The sequence below is a fragment of the Notechis scutatus genome, chromosome 15 (genome assembly GCF_049901735.1).
Source record: "Notechis scutatus isolate UNSWTSFEM ecotype Mainland chromosome 15, rNotScu1.2, whole genome shotgun sequence".
Lineage (NCBI taxonomy): Eukaryota > Metazoa > Chordata > Lepidosauria > Squamata > Elapidae > Notechis > Notechis scutatus.
In genome coordinates, this window is record NC_142023.1 from 2,149,464 (window position 1) to 2,171,314 (window position 21,851).

A 21,851-nucleotide genomic window follows, 5' to 3' on the forward strand; every position below is an offset into this window, starting at 1 on the left:
GGAAGAAGTATTACATTATCAGAATGGGAAAAGATTTGGAACAGAAATATTAAGATTACAAAATCGGCAGCATATAAAGAAAATACATACAAAATGTTTTATAGATGGCACTTGCCCCCTTCGAGGTTGGCGAAAATGAACCCAAACACGAGTCCAAAATGCTGGAAATGTAAAAGCATAGAAGGAACCTACTTTCATATGTGGTGGTCTTGCAAAGAAACCCAGAAATATTGGCAAAAAATCAGAAAATGGTTGGAGGAGATAACCAAAGAACAAATCGAATACAAACCAGAGTTCTTCCTACTAGGGATCTCTGATAAACATTTACCCAAAAAGATGAAATATGTAACAATTCATATCCTAACTGCAGCCAGATTAGCGTTTGCCCAGTGTTGGAAATCACCCTATGCACCTACAGAACAAATGGTCATCCAGAAAATATGTGATTGTGCAGAAATGGATAAATTAACTATAGCACTTAAAAAACAAAGAGGCTTCAACATTTTACGATAATTGGAACTCTTGGTATAATTGGTTAGTCCAGAGATAAACTGCTTAATGGACAATAGGTAATTTAAGCATAGATATCGATAAGATGTGTGTATTCAAATTAAGGTAGGAGAATTGGATCTTGCAGACTGTCAAAAAGGATATTGTCTGTTTTTAAACGCATCTTTTTTTTTCTTTTTTCTCTTTCTCTTCCTTTGTTTCTTTCTTTCTTTTACATCTCCTCTTCTCTTTTCTTTCCAGTTTGTAAGACCGAGTGTTCTTTTTTTGTTTTTTTTCCTTTTGTGTATGTAATGTCGATATGTTTTTAATTGTAAATTTAATAAAATTTATTTAAAAAAAAAAAAAAAAAGAAAATAATTCCAAATTATCACATTTCTATACAAACACAATTTAATATGTATATTTATCTGATCTGATCAACTTCATCTCTTTTCCCAACTTCTCTTTATTGCTTCCTTTCCTCCTAATTAATTGTATTTCTTTTGCCTTGGAATTATATATATTCATTGTATATAGTTTCATTAGTTCTCTTCCACATCCTTTCAAACATAGACAAACATTACACAAAACATAAATACATAAAACTTCTTTTTGGAAAGCGGCTTACCCCGGGTTAAATCTTTTTGTACAGACATAAATCAAATTCGTGCTCACTTAATATACTATTTCATATCTTATTTAACATTCTATATTTTCTATATATTTTCTCTCTCCTATTCACTCTTTTAATTCTATTTTATTTATTTCATCTCAATTTAAATAATTATATTTGCATCTTTTGTCTGTTCTCTTTCAATCATCTATTTATCCTTTCTTTCTAATACAATATTTCTCCTGTAAACACTGATTGAAGTATGACAACTTTTTATCTTTCCCCTAAATTTAACACTTAAAATACATATTTTCCATACTGATTCTGCTTCGTACATTCTAAGTACTACATTTCAAAATAATAAAACAAGCAAATATTAAATTTAATAAGTAATAATAAAACCAAAAAAAAGGAATATTGAGTTTATGATATAATAAGAACAATGTTTCATAGGAAATTAAACTCTATTAATTAACTCCCAATATTCTTGTCATTCCCCAGGCTGACCTCTAGAGCGTCTTGGCCAGCCTACCTGGACAGGTTGTTGTGAGGCTCTAATCTCATAATAAAACACAGTGTCCAACCTGCTTGGCAGGAAGGCAGGCTGGGAGCTGCCCTGCAAAGAAAACTGAACATCTCTGGGCTGCAGTACTCCCGAGGGCCGACAGATGGCCCGTCCTTTGCTGCCCCCTGATGGCCGGTAGCGGAGTTGCTTCAAGGCCGGGAAAGGCGGCGGCGTCACCTTCCACAGTAAAGATGGCGGCTGCGGCCTTCCAAGCGCTGCTTCGGCCTCCCCGTTGGCGCTTTCTCGGCAGGTGTAAGTTTCCGGAGCTCGTGGGAGTCGGGGCGCGGGGCCTGGGCAGGTGGACGGTGCGGAGGGCAACGGCTTCATCATCCCTGGCAGCGGCTTCGCGACGACGAGCCTTGTCGGTGGGACCTGGGGAGCGGCAGCCACAGGAGGTCCGGCTCGCAAAAGCGGAGGCGGCGACGCACTACCGGCTGCTGTTCACGTGTAAGGTGGGTTGTTCGCACGGGATGCCTTACCCCTCCTGAAGGGGTGGGAGCGGTTGAGGGCAGCGAAGCAAGGGCGCCATCTTGGCAGCGGGTGGAACGGAGGAGAGACAGGGAAGCCGCGGCCGCCATCTTGGCAGCTGGCGGAACAGAGCGAGGCTACGCGCGTCGTTTGTGCCCTGTGCCATCAGCTGGGAAAGGGAAGGGATGAACTGGGAGGTCGCATAGAGCGACCTGAAGGAGGAACCAGTGAGAGCCGAGCCCTGTTCACACGACCTGCTTCCACACTCCTGGGTTTGTATATCCAGACTCCAGTGCAAACCAACTTAACCTAGCATAAGACTAGGCAGATTGAGCAGCCCATGCAAATGTGAGGGCTTCCCTTGCCCGTGATGCTTATTGCATGAACTCACCCAAAAATCGGCCACCTTCTCCAGCCGGATGACTCTCAGTCTAACAACCTTGCCATCTGGGAATCCAAACAGGCTTAATTGGGGCTTGGATGGGAGACCACCAGGAAATGCAAGAGTTGCTGTCCTGCACTGGACAGTTAAAAAAAAAAAGAACCAGCTCAGTCTGTGTTGTTGCTCAGAAAAGGCTTTAGTTGCTTGTGAAGATACGGAGTGTGATGGGTTTGACCTGACGATGGTTTGTTTGCTCAGCTGACTGACATCTGATCTGGGAAAAGGTTAGTTGAGATCTGGCCTGTTTAGTACCAGGAGCCTGGCAGGGACTGGAATTGGAAAGGCAATTTGGAAAAGCAGCTATGGCTGATTGCTTAGGTGTTGCTCCCAAGAGAGCTTCAAACATCTCCCCTCAAATGGCATTGCCCCAAGATTTGCATGGCTCACACAACAAATGTGCACAAGTCTTTGAAGAGGAGGCTTTGCTCCAGGTTTGGCTTATTAGCCTGTTGGTTGAGCCACAGGGGTTTTTCATTTTTAATACAATAAGTGTTTTGCCCAGGTGTACACATTATTTCCTGTTTTATTTTTCTCTTTTGTAAGCCACCCAGAGTCATTGGGAGTTGGGCTGCTCTCCAAATGTAATAAAAGTCATATCTAAATAAATTTATACGTCCCCCAAATTCCCTGCCCTTGGATATCCCAGAGAAACATCCCTGAGAGGATCCTGGCTTCTCTTTCAGGTATGCAAGACACGATCTGCGAAAACTATTTCCAAGGTGGCTTATCATCATGGAGTCGTGATAGTGAAATGCTCGGGGTGCAGCAACCATCATGTGATTGCTGATAACTTGGGCTGGTTCTCTGACTTGGAGGGGAAGAGGTGAGCACGCGGTTCTTTGTCTCCCCCTCCCCTTTTTTGTTCAAGGTTTGATGCTACAGCTGCTGAAGCTGGAATTAGTTCCTGGGAACAGTTCAGAGCTAACATGATGGGCACAGCAGAATTCATAATCCATAAATTTTGGCTTGCAAAATGAATACCTGTGCCACCCCACTCACTCGTACACACACGTTTTAGAGAGTTCATTAATGTTCCTCAGGATTTCCCTTCACCCAGCCTCAGAACTGTCCCAAATAAATCCAGCCACAAATAGGCCAAGATTAGTCCACAAGAGCCAATAGTCCATAAAACAATAGAAAGTTGCTCCAACAAGTAAGTCCACCAAACAAACCCGCCAGGCAAAACTGAAAGTACATCCACAAGAGCTCACTTGGCAAGAGAAGTTCAGAGTCTCCAAGGCATAAAGTCAGGCAGGAAGCACAAACACACAGCTATAATCCAAACATGTTGTCTACAACGCCTCCCTCTGCCTGCCATGATAAATAGCTTTCCAGTGCAGCCCATCAATATTGGTGGAGCCTTCTCCCAAGTAATCTAGCACATCTCCTTTGCTCTTGTCTTTTTTCTGTCCTGCATGCTCTTGGATCCAACACGGAAAGCACCTCCTCCTCATCTTCACTGACCTGCAAACTGTCCCCAGCCAAAGCTCCCGTAAATCTTTTTCGGACGGCAATTCAGTTATTAATTAACCCAGTTCCTGATGTGCCAGGAATGAGCTCATTCCCCCCTTGAGCCGGCCTCTGAGGAAGAGTCTGAGGAGTTGTCCAAGAGAGACATGACAGCACCAAGCAGAATTTCTTCTGTTAGTAAAATCCCACAGAAACCATTTTACTCCATTATTGTTGGCTATTACTAGTCTATTTCAACAAATGAAGGCTGAAAGCATGACAGAATACATGAATAAAACATGATATCCATGTGATTGATAGCCTTCATGTATTTAAAGTAAGACAAAGAGGAAAGATGGTTTCTACTTGTCTTTTCTATGTGAAAGATGGCCTGTGCAGTCATTGTTAGCTGGGGTGTTTTCTTGCTTACAATTTCGCATTACAGGCAGTTATAATGTGCACAAAGCAAGGCTTTTCCTTCAGTCACAGCTGATGCTTCCTGCCTTTTTCGTAAAACAATTCTCTTTCTGAATTAGGAACATTGAGGAAATCCTCGCAGCCAAAGGAGAGAAAGTGAGGCGAGTGGCAGGCGAAGACGCTCTCGAACTCTTAGTTGAAGACCCCAAATTGCTGGAACTTCTGAGCAAAGCAGAAGGAGAGAAAGATCCAGAGTGATCAGAATAGACATCTTCAATCAACTCAGGGGGAAAAAAAACTTCCCTAAGTTAGACCTTTATTTGAAGTAACGCTTTGTAGTGTTCCTTCAGTTGGGTTTTTTCAAATCTTGTGGATTGCAGGATTGTTGTTTCTTGGGAAATGTTTTTCATTGACTGGCCACAAGACATCCTGGTTGGCTGCTTCCAAGGTGAGTTGAGTGATTTCAGGGTCAAGAACTTTTGTAAACTATTTCAAACTGAGACTTTGCAACAGGGAAAATAAGTTTTTAGACATTTTTATTATTTAACAAAAAAAATCATGGACATAAGAGACTGACATTACACTGACTTGCAAACGTGTCTTATGTTTGAACTTATGCCCACAGAGCACTCAAACTACATATGCATCTAATATAAATCCTATAAAGTACTAGAAGAAAAAGTAAAGGGTCTAAGAAGCAACTCTTATTTTGAAACTCGATGAACAAAGTGAGAAATCCCAACTGAAACAAGACGATACTGCAATTAAACACAACAGAGAGCAAACAGCATCTTTGAAAAACTGACCCCATATATGAACAGTTCAATTACTCAGACATGTATCCAACTGAAGATCTTTCCACACTCAGGCATATGTAGCATTTCCCCCCATGGGAACCTTTCGATGTCGATGAAGGCGTCTACTCAGTAAAGTTCTTTTCACACTCAAGGGACGTAGGTGTTTTTCCTCAGATGGATTCCTTGATGTGAATAAAGCTGCTGGTTTGAACTGAAACTTCCCCCTCAGTCCAGGCATGGTTTTTCTCCTGTGTCAATCATTTGATGTCTATACAGAGTTCCTCTCACATTGAAACACATACCACATTCCAGCATTTATAGGGGATCTCTCCATGCACTCTTTGATGTTGACAGAGGTTTGCATCCTCAGTAAGCTCAAGGTATTTTACCATGTTTCCCTGAAAAAAAAAAGACCCAGTCTTATTTTCTTTTGGACACCAAGATAAGTACTAGAAGATGAAACAAATGTGTTGTGTGGGCTGCAGGCAAGCTGAGATGTGAAGATGAGCCTGTCATGGCTGGCCGCCGACTGCAGCCCAACTAATGGCTTGGCTCTTGGTCTGGGCAGTACATCTGGATCGCCGGCCTCACCTTCTGCACCTCTGCCTCCATCTTCTCCCTATATCACCGTGTGAAGATGAGCCTCTCACAGCCAGCCACTGCTCTGGCCTGACTCTCAGCTGTCTCCCCCCTCGCCTCTGCTTTCACCTGCTGCTTGCACAGGTGATCAACTCACTTGTGCTGTGTGGGCTGTGGTGCTGCCAGACAGTCGGCTCGCATGGGCTTGCTGTCTCCTGTGTTGGCCATGCCCACCTCTTCACTAGGGTTCATTTTTTGGGTATGGATATTAGCCACACACTTAAAAATTAGGCCAGGGCTTATTGTTGGGAAAAAACGGCATATGATTTTTCTCCTATATGGATTCTTTGATGCCTATAAAGCCTTCCTCACAGATCGAAGCTTTTTCCACACTCCAGACATTTATGTGGAAAAACCAGTGTGAATTATTTCATGTCTATTAATGTTGCTCTTCCGAGTGAAGCACTTTCCAGACTCCAGACATTGAAATGGTTTCTCTCCTGCATGATTAGATGGTTTTCAAGACCTCTATTTGTTTCAAAATATTTTTACATTCTGTGCATTGATATTTCTTTTCTCCCTCGTGGATTCTTTGAAGATTCCTGAGTCTTCTCTTCTCCTCTCACTGAAGCTCTTTCTACACCCCAGGTGTTTTTGCTTTTTCAATCCTAAGTGGACTCTTTGATGTATAATAAGGTGTCCTCTCCAATTGTAGCCCTTTCCACAATCCAGACATTTATATGATTTTTCTCCTGTGTGAAACCTTTGATGTTTATGGAAGGTTCCACTATCAATAAATCTCTTTCCACAGTCCAGGCATTGATACAGTTTCTCTCCTGAGTGAATCCTTTGATGTACATAAAGGCTGTTTGTCTGACCGAAGCTCTTTCCACATTTGAGGCATTTATAAGGATTTTCTTGTGTGTGGATTCTTAGATGGTTTTCATGATAGTTATTTTTTTTGAAGGATTTTTCACATTCCGGGTGATATTTCTTTTCTTTCTCGTGGATCCTTTGGGGATTCTTGGGTTTTCCAAAAGCCCCTCCACCCTCCAGGCATTTATTTGTTTTTTTTCTGGAGTGAATGCCTTCATGTTTTTCAAGAATTTGAATTGTTTTGAAGGGTTTTTCACATTCCCAGCATTCGTACACTTTTTGTAAATGGATTCTGTCATGTTTATATAAGCTGCTAATATGATTGAAACTCTTTCCACACTCAAAACATTTATAAGGTTTTTCTCCTGTGTGGATTCTTAGATGGTTTTCAAGATCAATATTTTTTTTGAAGGGTTTTTCGCATTCCAGGCACTGATATTTCTCTCCTTCCTCCTGGATCCTTTGGGGATTACTGGGTCTTCCGAAGGACTCTCCGTCCTCCAGGCACTGATTCGGTTTCTCTATCAAATGGATCCTTTGATGTCTATAAAGGTTGCTTCTATCACTGAAGCTCTTTCCACAATCCAGGCATTTATTTGGTTTTTCTCCTGTGTGGGTTCTTAGATGGCTATCACGGCCGCTCCTCTGACTGAAGCTCTTTCCACACTCCAGGCATTTATAAGGTTTTTCTCCTGAATGGACTCTTTGATGTCGATCAAAGTTGCTCCTATGATCGAAGTTCTTTCCACACTCCAGGCATTTAAATGGTGGGTCACCTAAGTGGATCCATAGATGGCTTTCAAGATGGTCTTTTCTTCTGAAGGATTTTTCGCATTCTCGGCATTGATATTTCCTTTCTACCTCCTGGATCGTTTGGGGATTCCCAGGTCTTCTGAAGGACTCTCCGCCCTCCAGGCATTTATTCGGTTCCGCTATCAAATGGACCCTTTGATGCCTACAAAGGTTTGCCAAGTAACTGAAGCTCCTTCCACACTCCATGCATTTATACGTTTTCTCTAATGAGTGGATTCCTAGATGTTTTTGAAGACAGCCATTACTTTTGAAGGATTTGTCGCATTCCGAGCACTGATATTCCTTTCCTCCCTCCTGGGTCCTTCGAGGCGTCCGGGCTCTTCCAAGAGAACCTCTGCCCTCCAGGCAATTTGGTTTCTCCTGATGTCTACAAAGGCTTCCGAAATAACTGAAGCTCTTTCCACACTGGAGGCATGTATAAGTTTTCTCTCCCGAGTGGATCCTTTGATGGCTCTGAAGACAGCCATTATTTTTGAAAGATTTTTCGCATTCCGGGCACTGATACTTGTTATCTCCCTCCTGGATTTTCTGGGGATTCCCGGGTCCTCCGAGGGACCCTCCGCCCTCCAGGCCCGTCTCGGGATCTCCGCCCGTGTCCTCCTCCCCGCATCGCCCTCCGGGCAGTCCACTTTCCTGGGGTCCCCCGGGGCTCATCCGTCCTGCAGCCCCGGGGCCTCCCGGCCTTTCCCCTCCGTGTGCCGGGGAACCCGCGCCGGGACCGAGCAGGGCTCTTCCGCCTGGCCCGCTGTCCTGCTCCTCCTCTCTGGCGGCGCCTTCTTCCTTCCCCCGACGGGCTCCTTCGTCCTCCTGCGGGGGAGAAAGAGAAGCGGGTCACGGCTGCGTCCCCTTCCCCGCAGGGGAGGCCCAGGCCGAAGCCTCCGCCTCTCACGGGCCTTGCGGGCATGTTGGAGACGAACACGACCTCCCCCCCCCCAATAGGCCTCTGGCTCCCAGGCCCTCTGTGACTCCCAGCATCCCCTGCGCCAAACCTGCATCATCCGGGCTCCTCGGTTGCCAATTCAGGCTGCTCCCTTCTTGCCCGTTTAGTTTCCGGAAGTGGAAGCTTCACGCGCCGCCTGTTCCTCTGGAGGAACCGCCCAAATGGGTCCTCCTGCAAATCGCCGCCCTTCCCCAGAGCGACCAATCGGCGCCCTCCTCCCTTTCAATGAGCCAGAGTGCGCCTGCGCGGAGACGATTCTTGTTCTTTTCACGCTTGAAGGTGAGGGGGGGGGGCTGTCTTTGATTTTTGGGGTCCGGTGTCCCCCCCCCGCCCGCTCGCATCCAGTCTGGCGGAGGCCGAGGGTCCCTTCTGGGGCTACGGATTCACTCAGAGATCTACCATCCTGCTATTGTCTACCTGAGTCTTAAATTATATTTGCTTGCAAGCAAACTCACAGAATTAGGTAAGTGGCCGCTGCCAGGTGAAGAGATGGACAAGGGGCGTGTGCAAGAGACCAGATGCAGGTCAGGGAGAGGACCCGAGTGGGTGGGGTGGCTGAGAGGTCGCAGATAGCTAGGCAGTGTGCAGCAGATGTGACACAGGGAAGGTGTAAGCAATGGACTTTTCCCCTTCAACCAAAAAGAATGAACTTCTGAAAGCTAGGCACTTCAAAAGGAATTATTTATTGAAAGGAAGTGAATCCAGTACTAGTCAAAGCAGAATCTAAGATGCTTCCAGGCACACAGTAACAGATAAAGGGAATTAGAATCCCTCCCCTTATTTAGATGTGGATTTATTTAAACAAAGAACCAACATGTTAATTCCCCCCCCCTCTTTTCTGGGAACGTATCTTAGAAGAGTTTCCCAGAGATTATCTTCCAGAGCTGGAATTTTTATGGTCCCTTCTCCTCTTGCTATCTCTCCAAGAGGTGACAAGTTTCTGGACATCTGGCTCCAGTCCTCCAGTTGTATATCATGTGCAAGTTATACAGAATCAATATAAGATTTAATACATTCAGGTTACATCAAAAAGGATTACTTGTACCAACTCCCCCCTCCCTTCTTCTTCCATTGAAGAATGGCAGATACACGGATCTGACAGAAGGGAAGGGAAGGGGAGGGAGGAAGGAGGGAGGAGGAGGGAGGAAAGGAAAAACTCAATTAAATTAAACAATTAGATCGAACTCGATTGAGGTTGGACACCCATTTGCCAAGAAAGATGTAGGGAGCAGGGAGTTGGATTGGAAGACCTTCTCACTGTTATATTCTTACTGTTGTATTATCAATTATTCACTTTCCAAGAGACCCAGCAGCATTGTTGAGGCTGCATGACTTACAAGTAGATGCTTTGTTAACCCAGAAGGTCATTCTTCCCCTGGGAAGAGCATCAGTGCCCTCCCCTCCCCCAACATTTCTGCAGACAGTGCCCAGCACTGCTGACCTTTGGCTCCCCCACCAGAGCAATGCCATGCGGCCCCTCAAGGCTCTCTTTCTCTCCCTTCCCCTTTTCCAATTCTGGTTATATTTCTTGTCTGAAACCCTCTTCACCTCCCAACAAATGCAGAAAAGCACTTTTGTGGGTGAGCTGTATTGGTTTCTCTGTTGTTTTCTCTGTGATGCTTCGGGAAATAATCTGGAGTCGCTTCTCCAGCTGGAACTGGGCTGAGATGAGGGGTCTTTGGGGGGAAAAAACACCCAAACCTTAACTCATCCACAGCAGTTTTAAGAACCAGCTTATTTGAAGAGAGAATTAAAAGACATGAGGCACACTTATCTTCTGTTAAAAGCTAGTAGCTAAATGAAGCTAATCTTTAATCATCTTTAGGGTTGCACCAGTGAGAAGTTGGCAAGCGTCAGATCAAAACTGTTCCCTGCAAGTAAAGAGAAGCAGCAATAGACCCACAGCTCCTATTTGGGACTGAATTACTGGCCAAGACATGGTTGGAAGAGGAGCAGGTTCCATTAAATTTTTTTAAAAAAAGTTTGCTTATTAAATGTGCCACTTATCTCTTTCTCCAAAGCAACTCTCTGCAGTTTACAATACAATAAAAAGACAAATATAAAGACATTAAGATTAAATAAGAATGAGATAAAGTTAATAGAAAGGTTAAAAGAATTAAGATCTACTTCAAGACGACCCTCAGCCACGGCGCTCGCCAGGCATCGAGTGGTTTTACCACTGCTCAGTGTTTAAAACCAGATTATTTTTATTCTGGTATAAATTTAAATGTCAGTCACTGTGAATATCATATAGTCTATACCATCTCAGAGAAGTGACCATCCACAGTCTCTTCTTAAAAGCCTCCAGTGATGAAGCAGCCACAACTTCTGAAGGCAAATCATTCCACTGGTTGATTGTCAGTAAAAAAAATTGTCCTTAGTTATCTCCTTAGTTAGTTTCCAGCCACGTGCCTGTTTAATTTGTTGCATTCAGAAATGGGAAGTCACCAACAAAGACTGTTTTCAAAAATTTGTGGAGAAATTCAGGAGCATTGGGTCTATTTTTTGGCATCCAGAGAGGGGAAAGGAGCAACAAAGGGTGTCGTTACCCAATATCAACCCACACACAACCTCATCCCTTAAACAGTATCTTCATGTGAATGTTGTCGTTGTATGAAGTGTGTAAAACAATACTGTAATCAAGGAACCACCAAGGAAAAAAAAATCGCATCCCCCAAAAAACCAACAGCAGGGCAATTGTGTATAAACAGAGAGCAAAGCCCAAACTCTCTAGCACTGATGATATTACCTAGTTGGGTCATGAAATATCTGTCAAGAAACAGCCAACCTGAGAGAGCACTAAGGACTCTACAGTTCACCGCTTGAGCTATAGAAATTATTTTATTGGGATTATGCATTTTAGTTGCCTTATTCACAGGATGATGTCACAATGTGAGGGCCCTCCATGGCTTCTGAATGCACCACCCTGAGTCATAATGGGTGGCTTGGAAACGTGTGAACAGAACCCAGGGCTACTTCTTAAACTCATAAATCCTCAACAGCATCTCACACAGAGCAAGCGATGGGACCAAGAGTGGAATAGGAAGCTTTTCCTCCATGCTTGTGACACCTCAACCAAGGGTCTCTCAAAGAGAAAAGGACTATGGGGTACATAAGGTGACATCATAGCAGTGTTCCAGTATTTGAGGGGCTGCCACAAAGAGGAGAGGGTCAAACTTACTTTCAAAGCACCAGAAGGCAAGACAAGAAGCAGCGGGTGGCAACTATTCAAGGAGAAAAGCAACTTGAAATTAAGGAGAAACTTCCTAACACTGAGATCAATTCATCAGTGGAACAGCTTACCACCTGAAGTTGTGGGTGCTTCATCATTGGAGGTTTTAAAGAAAAGAATGGACAGCCACCTGTCTGAAATGGTGTGGTGTGCCCTGTTTGAGCAGGTTGGAATAGAAGACCTCCCAGGTTTCTTCCAACTTTATTATTCTCTTCTGTTCTGTTCTATTCATTTTGTGTCTATTCTATTTTGTGTCTATTTTGTGTTTATTCATTCTACTCCGTGTCTATTCTTTGTGGTCTGTTCTATTTTGTGTCTATTCCATTCCATTCCATATTCTATTCCATTCCGTATCTATTCTATTCTATTCCTAGTTCTGTTCTGTTCTGTTCTGTTCTATTCTTTCTCTTCTTCTCTCCTATTTTATTCCCTCCCATATTCTCTTCTCTTCTCCTCTCCTCTCCCCTTCCCTTCCATATTCTGTTCTATTCTATTCTATTCTATTCTATTCTATTCTATTCTATTCTATTCTATTCTATGTCTAGTCTGTTTATCCTATCTAATCCTTCTGTTCTGTTCTGATTAAAGCCGACAAAAGCCACTGAAGTCTGGGCTGCCTGAGTTTCAATAGATCTCCAGCTCTGTAGCGAGGGCATGGAGAGAATCCCCTTGGCAGTTTGTCCCTTCCTGCCAAGTTCCTCCTCCTCTCTGCCATGCATCAAAAATGCCACTTTCTGGCAAGGCAGGCTTGTGTTTTGTACACACAGCTGCTGGGAGTGAAAACATTCAACAGAAGCTTTTTAACTGCCAGCCACCGAAAGGGGCCCTGAAATCTACCATATGTTCTCTCTGGGAAAATGCAACGGAAAGGAAAAAGGAGAAGGAACAGCAGTAATGGGAGGGCTGAGCAAAGGGTTCCAGAGGACACTGTTGCCAGTAGCCTTGTGTGTTTTTCAGGGTCAAAAAAGGCAAGTGCCAGCCGATCCAGGATGCTTGGATGGTTTGGATCATAAGCCCCATTTGAGGTCACAGAGAAATCTCCTTGGTATTTTGGAATCTCATTGAGTTGGACTTGTGATTGTCATCCTTGATTTCCTAGAAAGACACCAATTGCAAAGGTCCTCAGTAAGCTCTTTATTTAGCTTAAACTAATCTTTAAATCCAGAGTGTTATTTTAGGCTTCACAGCATCTTCTGTACCATAGACGTCAGTGGTTCAAAATAATGGGCCCCACTTGTCTAGCCAGGAAAGCCCCGTCTGTCATTTTGGGAGCCACTACGAATCCAATGGTTTCCTAGTGATCCACTAGCTCTAGTCTCACTGGTTCAGTTAAGTGAGTGGCATAGGCTTCTCCCAACAGGGAGCCATCTACTTGTTCAAGCCAGATCGGGTCGGTCAGCTTTTTCGCTCTGATCCCCAGTTTCAGGACCGTGGTTAGGTTGATCAGGCACCTAGTGCAGCCTGACTGATTGGATGTCAACGCTGAAAGCAACTTGGGAGAATGTCAAAAACCGATTATCTAGACATTTCAAGAATGCCTTGTTTCCCCCCACTCCCTTTTTCTGGCAGCTAAAAAGACCAAATGAGTATCTGTTTAATTAATACGAGGAAGGACTGAAGTGAGAATAGAATAAGAACAGAACAGAATAGAATAACTGTACTTCAAAAGCGAAGTGTCTGCCCAATGGATTATGCTACAGCTAATGGTGAAGGCCAATTATTTGCATCAGTTACATCCAATTTCACAGCAAATTGAGATTATTTGGGGAAAAGAGGGGTACCTCTACTTTTGGCTGCAACAGGAGGACTTTATCATTCGACTTGTCCTTCTCTGAATCTGGAATTTGAGGTGCAGGTGGACCAGGGCAGAACTAGGCGGAACAATTCTTGGTCTGTATTTTATGGCTGCGACCAGCATTTTTATGATAGGAATTTTCTAGCTCATCTCTCCTTCAGGAATAGAAGGAAGGGATGCTGGAGCCAGGATTGCCCAGAGAGGGGGCAACCAGGGACAGGTCAGCTGAATTCAACCAGGAACTAAGGAAGGCTTGGACAACTGGCAAAGCCCCAGAAATCCAGCCCTTCTTAACACTGGCATGCTTTGGTACTTGTGAATGTGAGTGTGAGGTGCTCAGTGGAGGGAGTTGTGTGGTGTAAAACGGAAGAAAGATGTTGCTGAACTAGAATACTCAGCCCAAAAGTCTTTTTTCAAGAAGCAACTGGACTTCCAGGTTTTTCTTTGAAGACATTCATCACTTCTCATCCGAGAAGCTTCTTCAGCTCTGAAAAGAAAAACCAGAAAGCCCAGTTGCCCCTTGAAAAAACATCTTTGGGACAACCATGACCATGACGACTGAGAATCTCCATAGACATATAACTCCCAATATTCTTTTTTTTTTAAAACAAGTTTTATTAGTTTTTTAAAAAAAACAATACACAAACAAAACATAGGATGTAGTAACATAAAATATCTTTTCTAAAAAAACAAATAAAACATCTTATTTAAAAAGAAAATAATTCCAAATTATCACATTTCTATACAAACACAATTTAATATGTATATTTATCTTATCTGATCAACTTCATCTCTTTTCCCAACTTCTCTTTATTGCTCCCTTTCCTTCTAATTAATTGTATTTCTTTTGCCTTGAATTATATATATTCATTGTATATAGTTTCATTAGTTCTCTTCCACATCCTTTCAAACATAGACAAACATTACACAAAACATAAATACATAAAACTTTTTGGAAAGCGGCTTACCCCGGGTTAAATCTTTTTGTACAGACATAAATCAAATTCGTGCTCACTTAATATACTATTTCATATCTTATTTAACATTCTATATTTTCTATATATTTTCTCTCTCCTATTCACTCTTTTAATTCTATTTTATTTATTTCATCTCAATTTAAATAATTATATTTGCATCTTTTGTCTGTTCTCTTTCAATCATCTATTTATCCTTTCTTTCTAATACAATATTTCTCCTGTAAACACTGATTGAAGTATGACAACTTTTTATCTTTCCCCTAAATTTAACACTTAAAATACATATTTTCCATACTGATTCTGCTTCGTACATTCTAAGTACTACATATCAAAATAATAAAACAAGCAAATAATATTAAATTTAATAAGTAATAATAAAACAAAAAAAAGGAATATTGAGTTTATGATATAATAAGAACAATGTTTCATAGGAAATTAAACTCTATTAATTAACTCCCAATATTCTTGTCATCCCCCAGGCTGACCTCTAGAGCATCTTGGCCAGCCTACCTGGACAGGTTGTTGTGAGGCTCTAATCTCATAATAAAACACAGTGTACAACCTACTTGGCAGGAAGGCAGGCTGGGAGCTGCCCTGCAAAGAAAACTGAACATCTCTGGGCTGCAGTACTCCCGAGGGCCGACAGATGGCCCGTCCTTTGCTGCCCCCTGTTGGCCGGTAGCGGAGTTGCTTCAAGGCGGGAAAGGCGGCGGCGGCGCCTTCCACAGTAAAGATGGCGGCCGCGGCCTTCCAAGCACTGCTCCGGCCTCCCTGTTGGCGCTTTCTTGGCAGGTGTAAGTCTCCGGGGGTCGTGGGAGTCGGGGCGCGGGGCCTGGGCAGGTGGACGGTGCGGGGGGCAACGGCTTCATCATCCCCGGCAGCGGCTTCGCGACGACGAGCCTTGTCGGTGGGACCTGGGGAGCGACAGCCACAGGAGGGCCGGCTCGCAAAGGCGGAGGCGGCGACGCACTACCGGCTGCTGTTCACGTGTAAGGTGGGTTGTTCGCACGGGATGCCTTACCCCTCCTGAAGTGGTGGAAGCGGTTGAGGGCAGCGAAGCGAGGGCGCCACCTTGGCAGTGGGTGGAACGGAGGAGAGACAGGGAAGCCGCGGCCGCCATCTTGGCAGCTGGCGGAACAGAGCGAGGCTGCGCGCGTCGTTTGTGCCCTGTGCCATCAGCTGGGAAAGGGAAGGGATGAACTGGGAGGTCGCATAGAGCGACCTGAAGGAGGAACCAGCGAGAGCCGAGCCCTGTTCACACGACCTGCTTCCACACTCCTGGGTTTGTATATCCAGACTCCAGTGCAAGCCAACTTAACCTAGCATAAGACTAGGCAGATTGAGCAGCCCATGCAAATGTGAGGGCTTCCCTTGCCCGTGATGCTTATTGCATGAACTCACCCAAAAATCGGCCACCTTCTCCAGCCGGATGACTCTCAGTCTGACAACCTTGCCATCTGGGAATCCAAACAGGCTTAATTGGGGCTTGGATGGGAGACCACCAGGAAATGCAAGAGTTGCTGTCCTGCACTGGACAGTTAAAAAAAAAAAAGAACCAGCTCAGTCTGTGTTGTTGCTCAGAAAAGGCTTTAGTTGCTTGTGAAGATACGGAGTGTGATGGGTTTGACCTGACGATGGTTTGTTTGCTCAGCTGACTAACATCTGATATGGGAAAAGGTTAGTTGAGATCTGGCCTGTTTAGCACCAGGAGCCTGGCAGGGACTGGAATTGGAAAGGCAATTTGGAAAAGCAGCTATGGCTGATTGCTTAGGTGTTGCTCCCAAGAGAGCTTCAAACATCTCCCCTCAAATGGCATTGCCCCAAGATTTGCATGGCTCACACAACAAATGTGCACAAGTCTTTGAAGAGGAGGCTTTGCTCCAGGTTTGGCTTATTAGCCTGTTGGTTGAGCCACAGGGGTTTTTCATTTTTAATACAATAAGTGTTTTGCCCAGGTGTACATATTATTTCCTGTTTTATTTTTCTCTTTTGTAAGCCACCCAGAGTCATTGGGAGTTGGGCTGCTCTCCAAATGTAATAAAAGTAATATCTAAATAAATTTATACGTCCCCCAAATTCCCTGCCCTTGGATATCCCAGAGAAACATCCCTGAGAGGATCCTGGCTTCTCTTTCAGGTATGCAAGACACGATCTGCGAAAACTATTTCCAAGGTGGCTTATCATCATGGAGTCGTGATAGTGAAATGCTCGGGGTGCAACAACCATCATGTGATTGCTGATAACTTGGGCTGGTTCTCTGACTTGGAAGGGAAGAGGTGAGCACGCGGTCCTTTGTCTCCCCCTCCCCTTTTTTGTTCAAGGTTTGATGCTACAGCTGCTGAAGCTGGAATTAGTTCCTGGGAACAGTTCAGAGCTAACATGATGGGCACAGCAGAATTCATAATCCATAAATTTTGGCTTGCAAAACGAATACCTGTGCCACCCCACTCACTCGTACACACACGTGTGTTTTAGAGAGTTCATTAATGTTCCTCAGGAGTTCCCTTCACCCAGCCTCAGAACTGTCCCAAATAAATCCAGCCACAAATAGGCCAAGATTAGTCCACAAGAGCCAATAGTCCATAAAACAATAGAAAGTTGCTCCAACAAGTAAGTCCACCAAACAAACCCGCCAGGCAAACTGAAAGTACATCCACAAGAGCTCACTTGGCAAGAGAAGTTCAGAGTCTCCAAGGCATAAAGTCAAGCAGGAAGCACAAACACACAGCTATAATCCAAACATGTTGTCTACAACGCCTCCCTCTGCCTGCCATGATAAATAGCTTTCCAGTGCAGCCCATCAATATTGGTGGAGCCTTCTCCCAAGTAATCTAGCACATCTCCTTTGCTCTTGTCTTTTTTCTGTCCTGCATGCTCTTGGATCCAACACGGAAAGCACCTCCTCCTCCTCATCTTCACTGACCTGCAAACTGTCCCCAGCCAAAGCTCCCGTAAATCTTTTTCGGACGGCAATTCAATTATTAATTAACCCAGTTCCTGATGTGCCAGGAATGAGCTCATTCCCCCCTTGAGCCGGCCTCTGAAGAAGAGTCTGAGGAGTTGTCCAAGAGAGACATCACAGCACCAAGCAGAATTTCTTCTGTTAGTAAAATCCCACAGAAACCATTTTACTCCATTATTGTTGGCTATTACTAGTCTATTTCAACAAATGAAGGCTGAAAGCATGACAAAATACATGAATAAAACATGATATCCATGTGATTGATAGCCTTCATGTATTTAAAGTAAGACAAAGAGGAAAGATGGTTTCTACTTGTCTTTTCTATGTGAAAGATGGCCTGTGCAGTCATTGTTAGCTGGGGTGTTTTCTTGCTTACAATTTCGCATTACAGGCAGTTATAATGTGCACAAAGCAAGGCTTTTCCTTCAGTCACAGCTGATGCTTCCTGCCTTTTTCGTAAAACAATTCTCTTTCTGAATTAGGAACATTGAGGAAATCCTCGCAGCCAAAGGAGAGAAAGTGAGGCGAGTGGCAGGCGAAGACGCTCTCGAACTCTTAGTTGAAGACCCCAAATTGCTGGAACTTCTGAGCAAAGCAGAAGGAGAGAAAGATCCAGAGTGATCAGAATAGACATCTTCAATCAACCCAGGGGAAAAAAAACTTCCCTAAGTTAGACCTTTATTTGAAGTAACGCTTTGTAGTGTTCCTTCAGTTGGGTTTTTTCCAATCTTGTGGATTGCAGGATTGTTGTTTCTTGGGAAATGTTTTTTTTCCAGCTGCACAGGATGAAGTCTAGCCACTGAACGTGAATGTTTGAGCTGATAAAATGGTACATTATACATTCAAGTTGATACATACTTGTTGAGAAGGGTAACTAGCCACATCTGTGGCTTATTGGATGGTAATCTGTGTCTATGTATAGTCAGTTTCTTAAGCCTTGAGAAACCTTTATAAATTTCATCCAGGGTTGCATTGGCTTTACTGGTTACTGAAGCATCTTAGCCACACATACTCAATATCTATGGTTTCTCTCCTGTGTGGATCCTTAGGTGGTTTTGGAGACTTCCATTTGTTTTCAAGGATTTTTTAATACATCTATAAACTTTCTTCTCTGTGTGAAGTCTTTAATATTTACTGAGATTACATTGTGACTGAAGCTGTTTCTACACTCCAGGAATGTTAACGGTTTTACTCCTGAATGAATCATTTGATGTTGACGGAGTTGTCCACCCACAGTAAAGCTCTTCCACACTCCAGACATTCATAGGGTTTTAAACACGTGTGGATTCTTTGATGTCTATGAAGATGTGTTGGCCCCGACTCCCGAGCCTGTGCTGTCAGAGGAAGAGGACCTGGAAGATGAGGGGGAGGAACTGGCAATGCCTTCTTCCCCAGGACCTTCCTCCCTGGCAATGCCTTCCTCCCTGGTAATGCCTCAGGTTCCATCAGACAACCGACAGGAACAGCCTGAGATGAATCAGGAGGAAGGCATGTCGGAGCAGCCCCTGACAGGGAGTGAAGAGGAGGAGTCTTGGCTCGACCCCAAGCAGCGTTGTAGGGAGAAATGTGAGCAGCAACGTAGGAAGCGTGGGAGGGTTAGAGAGTGAGCTGAGTCACTGAGCCACATCCCACAGAGGATAAAAGTGGGTGTGCTTTCTCCTTAAACTTTGTACAGGGCAAAGTTTAATTTACTTTAGACTTTATTCGTGACTATGTTGGAAGAATGATTGTTTTGTGGATTGCCTTGTGCTTTGTGAAGTAAAAGACCCATTTCCCTCTGTGTGAGTAAGACTCTGATTTACAATTGCTGCCAGCTCGGACTTGGCAGGCAGGACGTAGTAGGATGCCAAGAATGTTATGAGTTACAGAGGATTTGCTCTGCGAAGTTCGAGCCAGCTTGCCTGTCGGTGTTTGTGTGTGTGCATAATCCCTTACTTTTGGGGGGAAAGGGAAGGGGAGACAGAACAGAAGGTTTCCCTTCAGACTGAAGCTCTTTCCACATTCCAAGCATTTATGTGGTTTTTCTCCCGAGTTGATTCTTTGATGTCTGTCAAGGTGTCCTCTCCGACTGAAGCTTTTTCCACACTGCAGACATTTATGTGGTTTTTCTCCTATGTGAATCATTTGATGTCTATACAGAGTTTCTCTAGTATTGAAACATTTTCCACATTCAAGGCATTTATGTGGTTTTTCTCCTGTGTAAATCATTTGATGTTCATGGAGGTTTGCACCCTCAGTAAAGCTCTTTCCACACTTAAGGCATTTGTAGGGTTTTTCTCCTGTGTGGATTCTTTGATGTCCGTCAAGGTGCCCTCTCCGACTGAAGCTCTTTCCACACTGCAGACATTTATGTGATTTTTCTCCTGTGTGAATTCTTTGATGTTCACAGAGGTTTGCACCCTCAGTAAAGCTCTTTCCACACTCAAGGCATTTGTAGGGTTTTTCTCCTGTGTGGAGTCTTAGATGATTATCAAGTTTTCTCTTTGACTGAAGATTTTTCCACGCTCCAGGCATATATATATGGTTTGTGGATTCTTAGATGTTTTTCAAGGATTTGAATTTTTTTGAAGGATTTTTCACATTCCCTGCATTGGTACGATTTTTGTAAATGGAGTCTTTGATGTCTATGAAGGTTTCCCCTTAGACCAGGGGGTGGGCAAACTTTTTGGCTCGGGGGCCGCATTGACTTTTAAAATTTGACAGACGGGCGGGTCAGCACAAGATTTTTGGGAATCGCCCCCCTCTTCTCCCCTTTCCCTCCCCTCGGAGGCCCCCTGAGTCAGGAGTTGCTACCGCTGGCGCGCTCGCACGGCTCCAGTCCCGTGTTGCCTCGGGAAGGGAAAGGCAAAAAGGAAGAGCCGCGCGGTGCTTTGCAATGGGAGCAGTGGCACCGGAGGCTCAGGCTCAGCGGCTCCTGGTTTTGCCTTTTCCTTCCCAAGGCAACGCGGGACTGGAGCCGCACGGAGCTGCGCCGGCGGTAGCAACTCCTGACAGGCCCAGCCGGACACCTGAGCGGAGCCCAGGGCGAAACTGCCTGTTGCTGCTGCCGGAGCACCGCCGGGTCGCCTCCTCCAAGCAGCCTGCCCGCCCGCCGGGCTTCCCTCTGCCGCACGGCTTGGGGCCAGGCACGAGCGCCCGCGAGTTAAAAGGAAGAGCCGAAAGCTGCTGGGAAGTTGCTCGGGTGCTGGGAGCAGGCTTTTAAAGTGCCGCCCGAGCAAAGTTTAAGCAGCCCGCCCGCCCGCCGGGCAGAACCCTTCCTGCTCCTCGGCGGGAAGACGCTCCAGCCTGCAAACTTTGCCTTTGCAAAGTTTAAGCCTGGAAGCCCCGAAACCCAAGCAACTTCCCAGCAACTTTCGCTCGTTTTAACACACGGGCGCTCGCGCCTGGTGGAGGGAAGCCCGGAGCCTCCTCCAAGCAGCCTGCCCGCCTCTCCGCCGGGCTTCCCTTCCGCCGCGTGGCTCGGGGCCAGGCGCGAGCACCCGCGAGTTAAAAGGAAGCTGAAAGTTGCTGGGAAGTTGCTCGGGTGCTGGGAGCAGGCTTTTAAAGTGCCGCCCGAGCAAAGTTTAAGCCTGGAAGCCCGGAAATCGAGCAACTTCCCAGCAACTTTCGGCTTTTTAACTCGCGGGTGCTCGCGCCGCCCCGAGCCGCACGGGCGGAGGGGAAGCCCGAGCGCCGCCGGGTCGCTCCTCCAAGCAGCCCGCCTGCTCGCCCGCCCACCGGGCTTCCCTCCGCCGCGGCTCGGGGCCAGGCGCGAGCGCCTGCGAGTTAAAACGAAGCGGAAAGTTGCTGGGAAGTTGCTCGGGTGCTGGGAGCAGGCTTTAAAGTGCTGCCCAAGCAGGACCGCCGAGCCGGGAAACGGGCACCAAGGCAGGGCAAGGCTCCACCAGCAGCGGCCTAGCTTTAGGTGGCTCCAAGCAGCCCGCCCTGCCCGCTGGGTGGAAGACGCTCCTCGGCGGGAAGACGCTCCAGCCTGCAAGCTTTGCCTTTGCAAAGTTTAAGCCTGGAAGCCCCGGAAAAAGGGGATCGGCGGGGACTCACCTTCGGAGAGGTCGCACTCGAAGGTGATTTCGAACTCCCAGCCGAGGCCTTTGCAAATTTCTTTTCTTTCCTACCCCTAGATCGCTCCGCACTGTTTTGCAGCTGTGGGGGCCACGCGGCACAGGGCAATACGCCACGCCCAGCTATTTTTTTTTCAGGGGCGGGCCGCATTGGACAGACCAATGGCAGCGATTTTTTTTCAGGGCGGGCCGCATTGGACAGACCAACGGGCCAGATGTGGCCCGCGGGCCGTAGTTTGCCCACCCCTGCCTTAGACTGAAGCTCTTTCCACATTGCAGGCATTAATGCAGTTTTTCTCCTGTGTGAATTCTTTGATGTTCACAGTAAAGTTCTTTCCACACTCAAGGCATTTATGTGGTTTTTCTCTTGTGTGAATTC

The 21,851-nt window shown here is 45.4% G+C and overlaps 3 protein-coding genes across 4 annotated transcripts; 2 read left to right on the plus strand and 1 right to left on the minus strand.

Moving 5' to 3' along the window:
* Positions 1 to 1,580: 1,580 nt before the first annotated feature.
* LOC113429388 (uncharacterized) lies at positions 1,581 to 4,969 on the plus strand. 2 transcript variants are annotated; one of them, XM_026691901.2, is made up of 3 exons: positions 1,581 to 2,119; positions 3,261 to 3,400; positions 4,563 to 4,969. In XM_026691901.2, exons 1-3 carry the CDS (start codon positions 1,796 to 1,798, stop codon positions 4,699 to 4,701), a joined length of 603 nt encoding a protein of 200 aa, XP_026547686.2. In that variant the 5' UTR covers positions 1,581 to 1,795; the 3' UTR covers positions 4,702 to 4,969. The 2 variants fall into 2 exon arrangements, 1 of the variants encoding a protein (XP_026547686.2); XR_015745415.1 differs by lacking the exon at positions 4,563 to 4,969 and having other exon boundaries at positions 1,581 to 1,919; positions 3,261 to 3,395.
* LOC148129442 (uncharacterized) lies at positions 4,963 to 20,054 on the minus strand. Its single transcript, XM_087944264.1, has 5 exons — positions 19,316 to 20,054; positions 18,649 to 18,748; positions 15,854 to 15,909; positions 15,019 to 15,366; positions 4,963 to 8,335 (listed from the first exon to the last, which is right to left on the minus strand). Exons 1-5 carry the CDS (start codon positions 19,926 to 19,928, stop codon positions 6,357 to 6,359), a joined length of 3,096 nt encoding a protein of 1,031 aa, XP_087800390.1. The 5' UTR covers positions 19,929 to 20,054; the 3' UTR covers positions 4,963 to 6,356.
* LOC148129443 (DNL-type zinc finger protein-like) lies at positions 15,130 to 19,196 on the plus strand. The gene is made up of 3 exons (XM_087944034.1): positions 15,130 to 15,446; positions 16,589 to 16,728; positions 17,897 to 19,196. Exons 1-3 carry the CDS (start codon positions 15,186 to 15,188, stop codon positions 18,033 to 18,035), a joined length of 540 nt encoding a protein of 179 aa, XP_087800160.1. The 5' UTR covers positions 15,130 to 15,185; the 3' UTR covers positions 18,036 to 19,196.
* Positions 20,055 to 21,851: the final 1,797 nt, after the last annotated feature.

Coding starts and splice junctions, on each gene's coding strand:
- LOC113429388 (XM_026691901.2), top strand. CDS start 1,796: ATGGCCGGTAGCGGAGTTGCTTCAAGGCCGGGAAAGGCGGCGGCGTCA. Junction 2,120..3,260: donor GGCTGCTGTTCACGTGTAAG/GTGGGTTGTTCG, acceptor CTTCTCTTTCAG/GTATGCAAGACACGATCTGC. Junction 3,401..4,562: donor TCTGACTTGGAGGGGAAGAG/GTGAGCACGCGG, acceptor TTTCTGAATTAG/GAACATTGAGGAAATCCTCG.
- LOC148129442 (XM_087944264.1), bottom strand. CDS start 19,928: ATGCCTGGAGCGTGGAAAAATCTTCAGTCAAAGAGAAAACTTGATAAT. Junction 18,749..19,315: donor ACACACACAAACACCGACAG/GCAAGCTGGCTC, acceptor TTCCTCTGACAG/CACAGGCTCGGGAGTCGGGG. Junction 8,336..15,018: donor CCAGCCTGCCTTCCTGCCAA/GTAGGTTGTACA, acceptor AGCCGTGACCCG/CTTCTCTTTCTCCCCCGCAG.
- LOC148129443 (XM_087944034.1), top strand. CDS start 15,186: ATGGCGGCCGCGGCCTTCCAAGCACTGCTCCGGCCTCCCTGTTGGCGC. Junction 15,447..16,588: donor GGCTGCTGTTCACGTGTAAG/GTGGGTTGTTCG, acceptor CTTCTCTTTCAG/GTATGCAAGACACGATCTGC. Junction 16,729..17,896: donor TCTGACTTGGAAGGGAAGAG/GTGAGCACGCGG, acceptor TTTCTGAATTAG/GAACATTGAGGAAATCCTCG.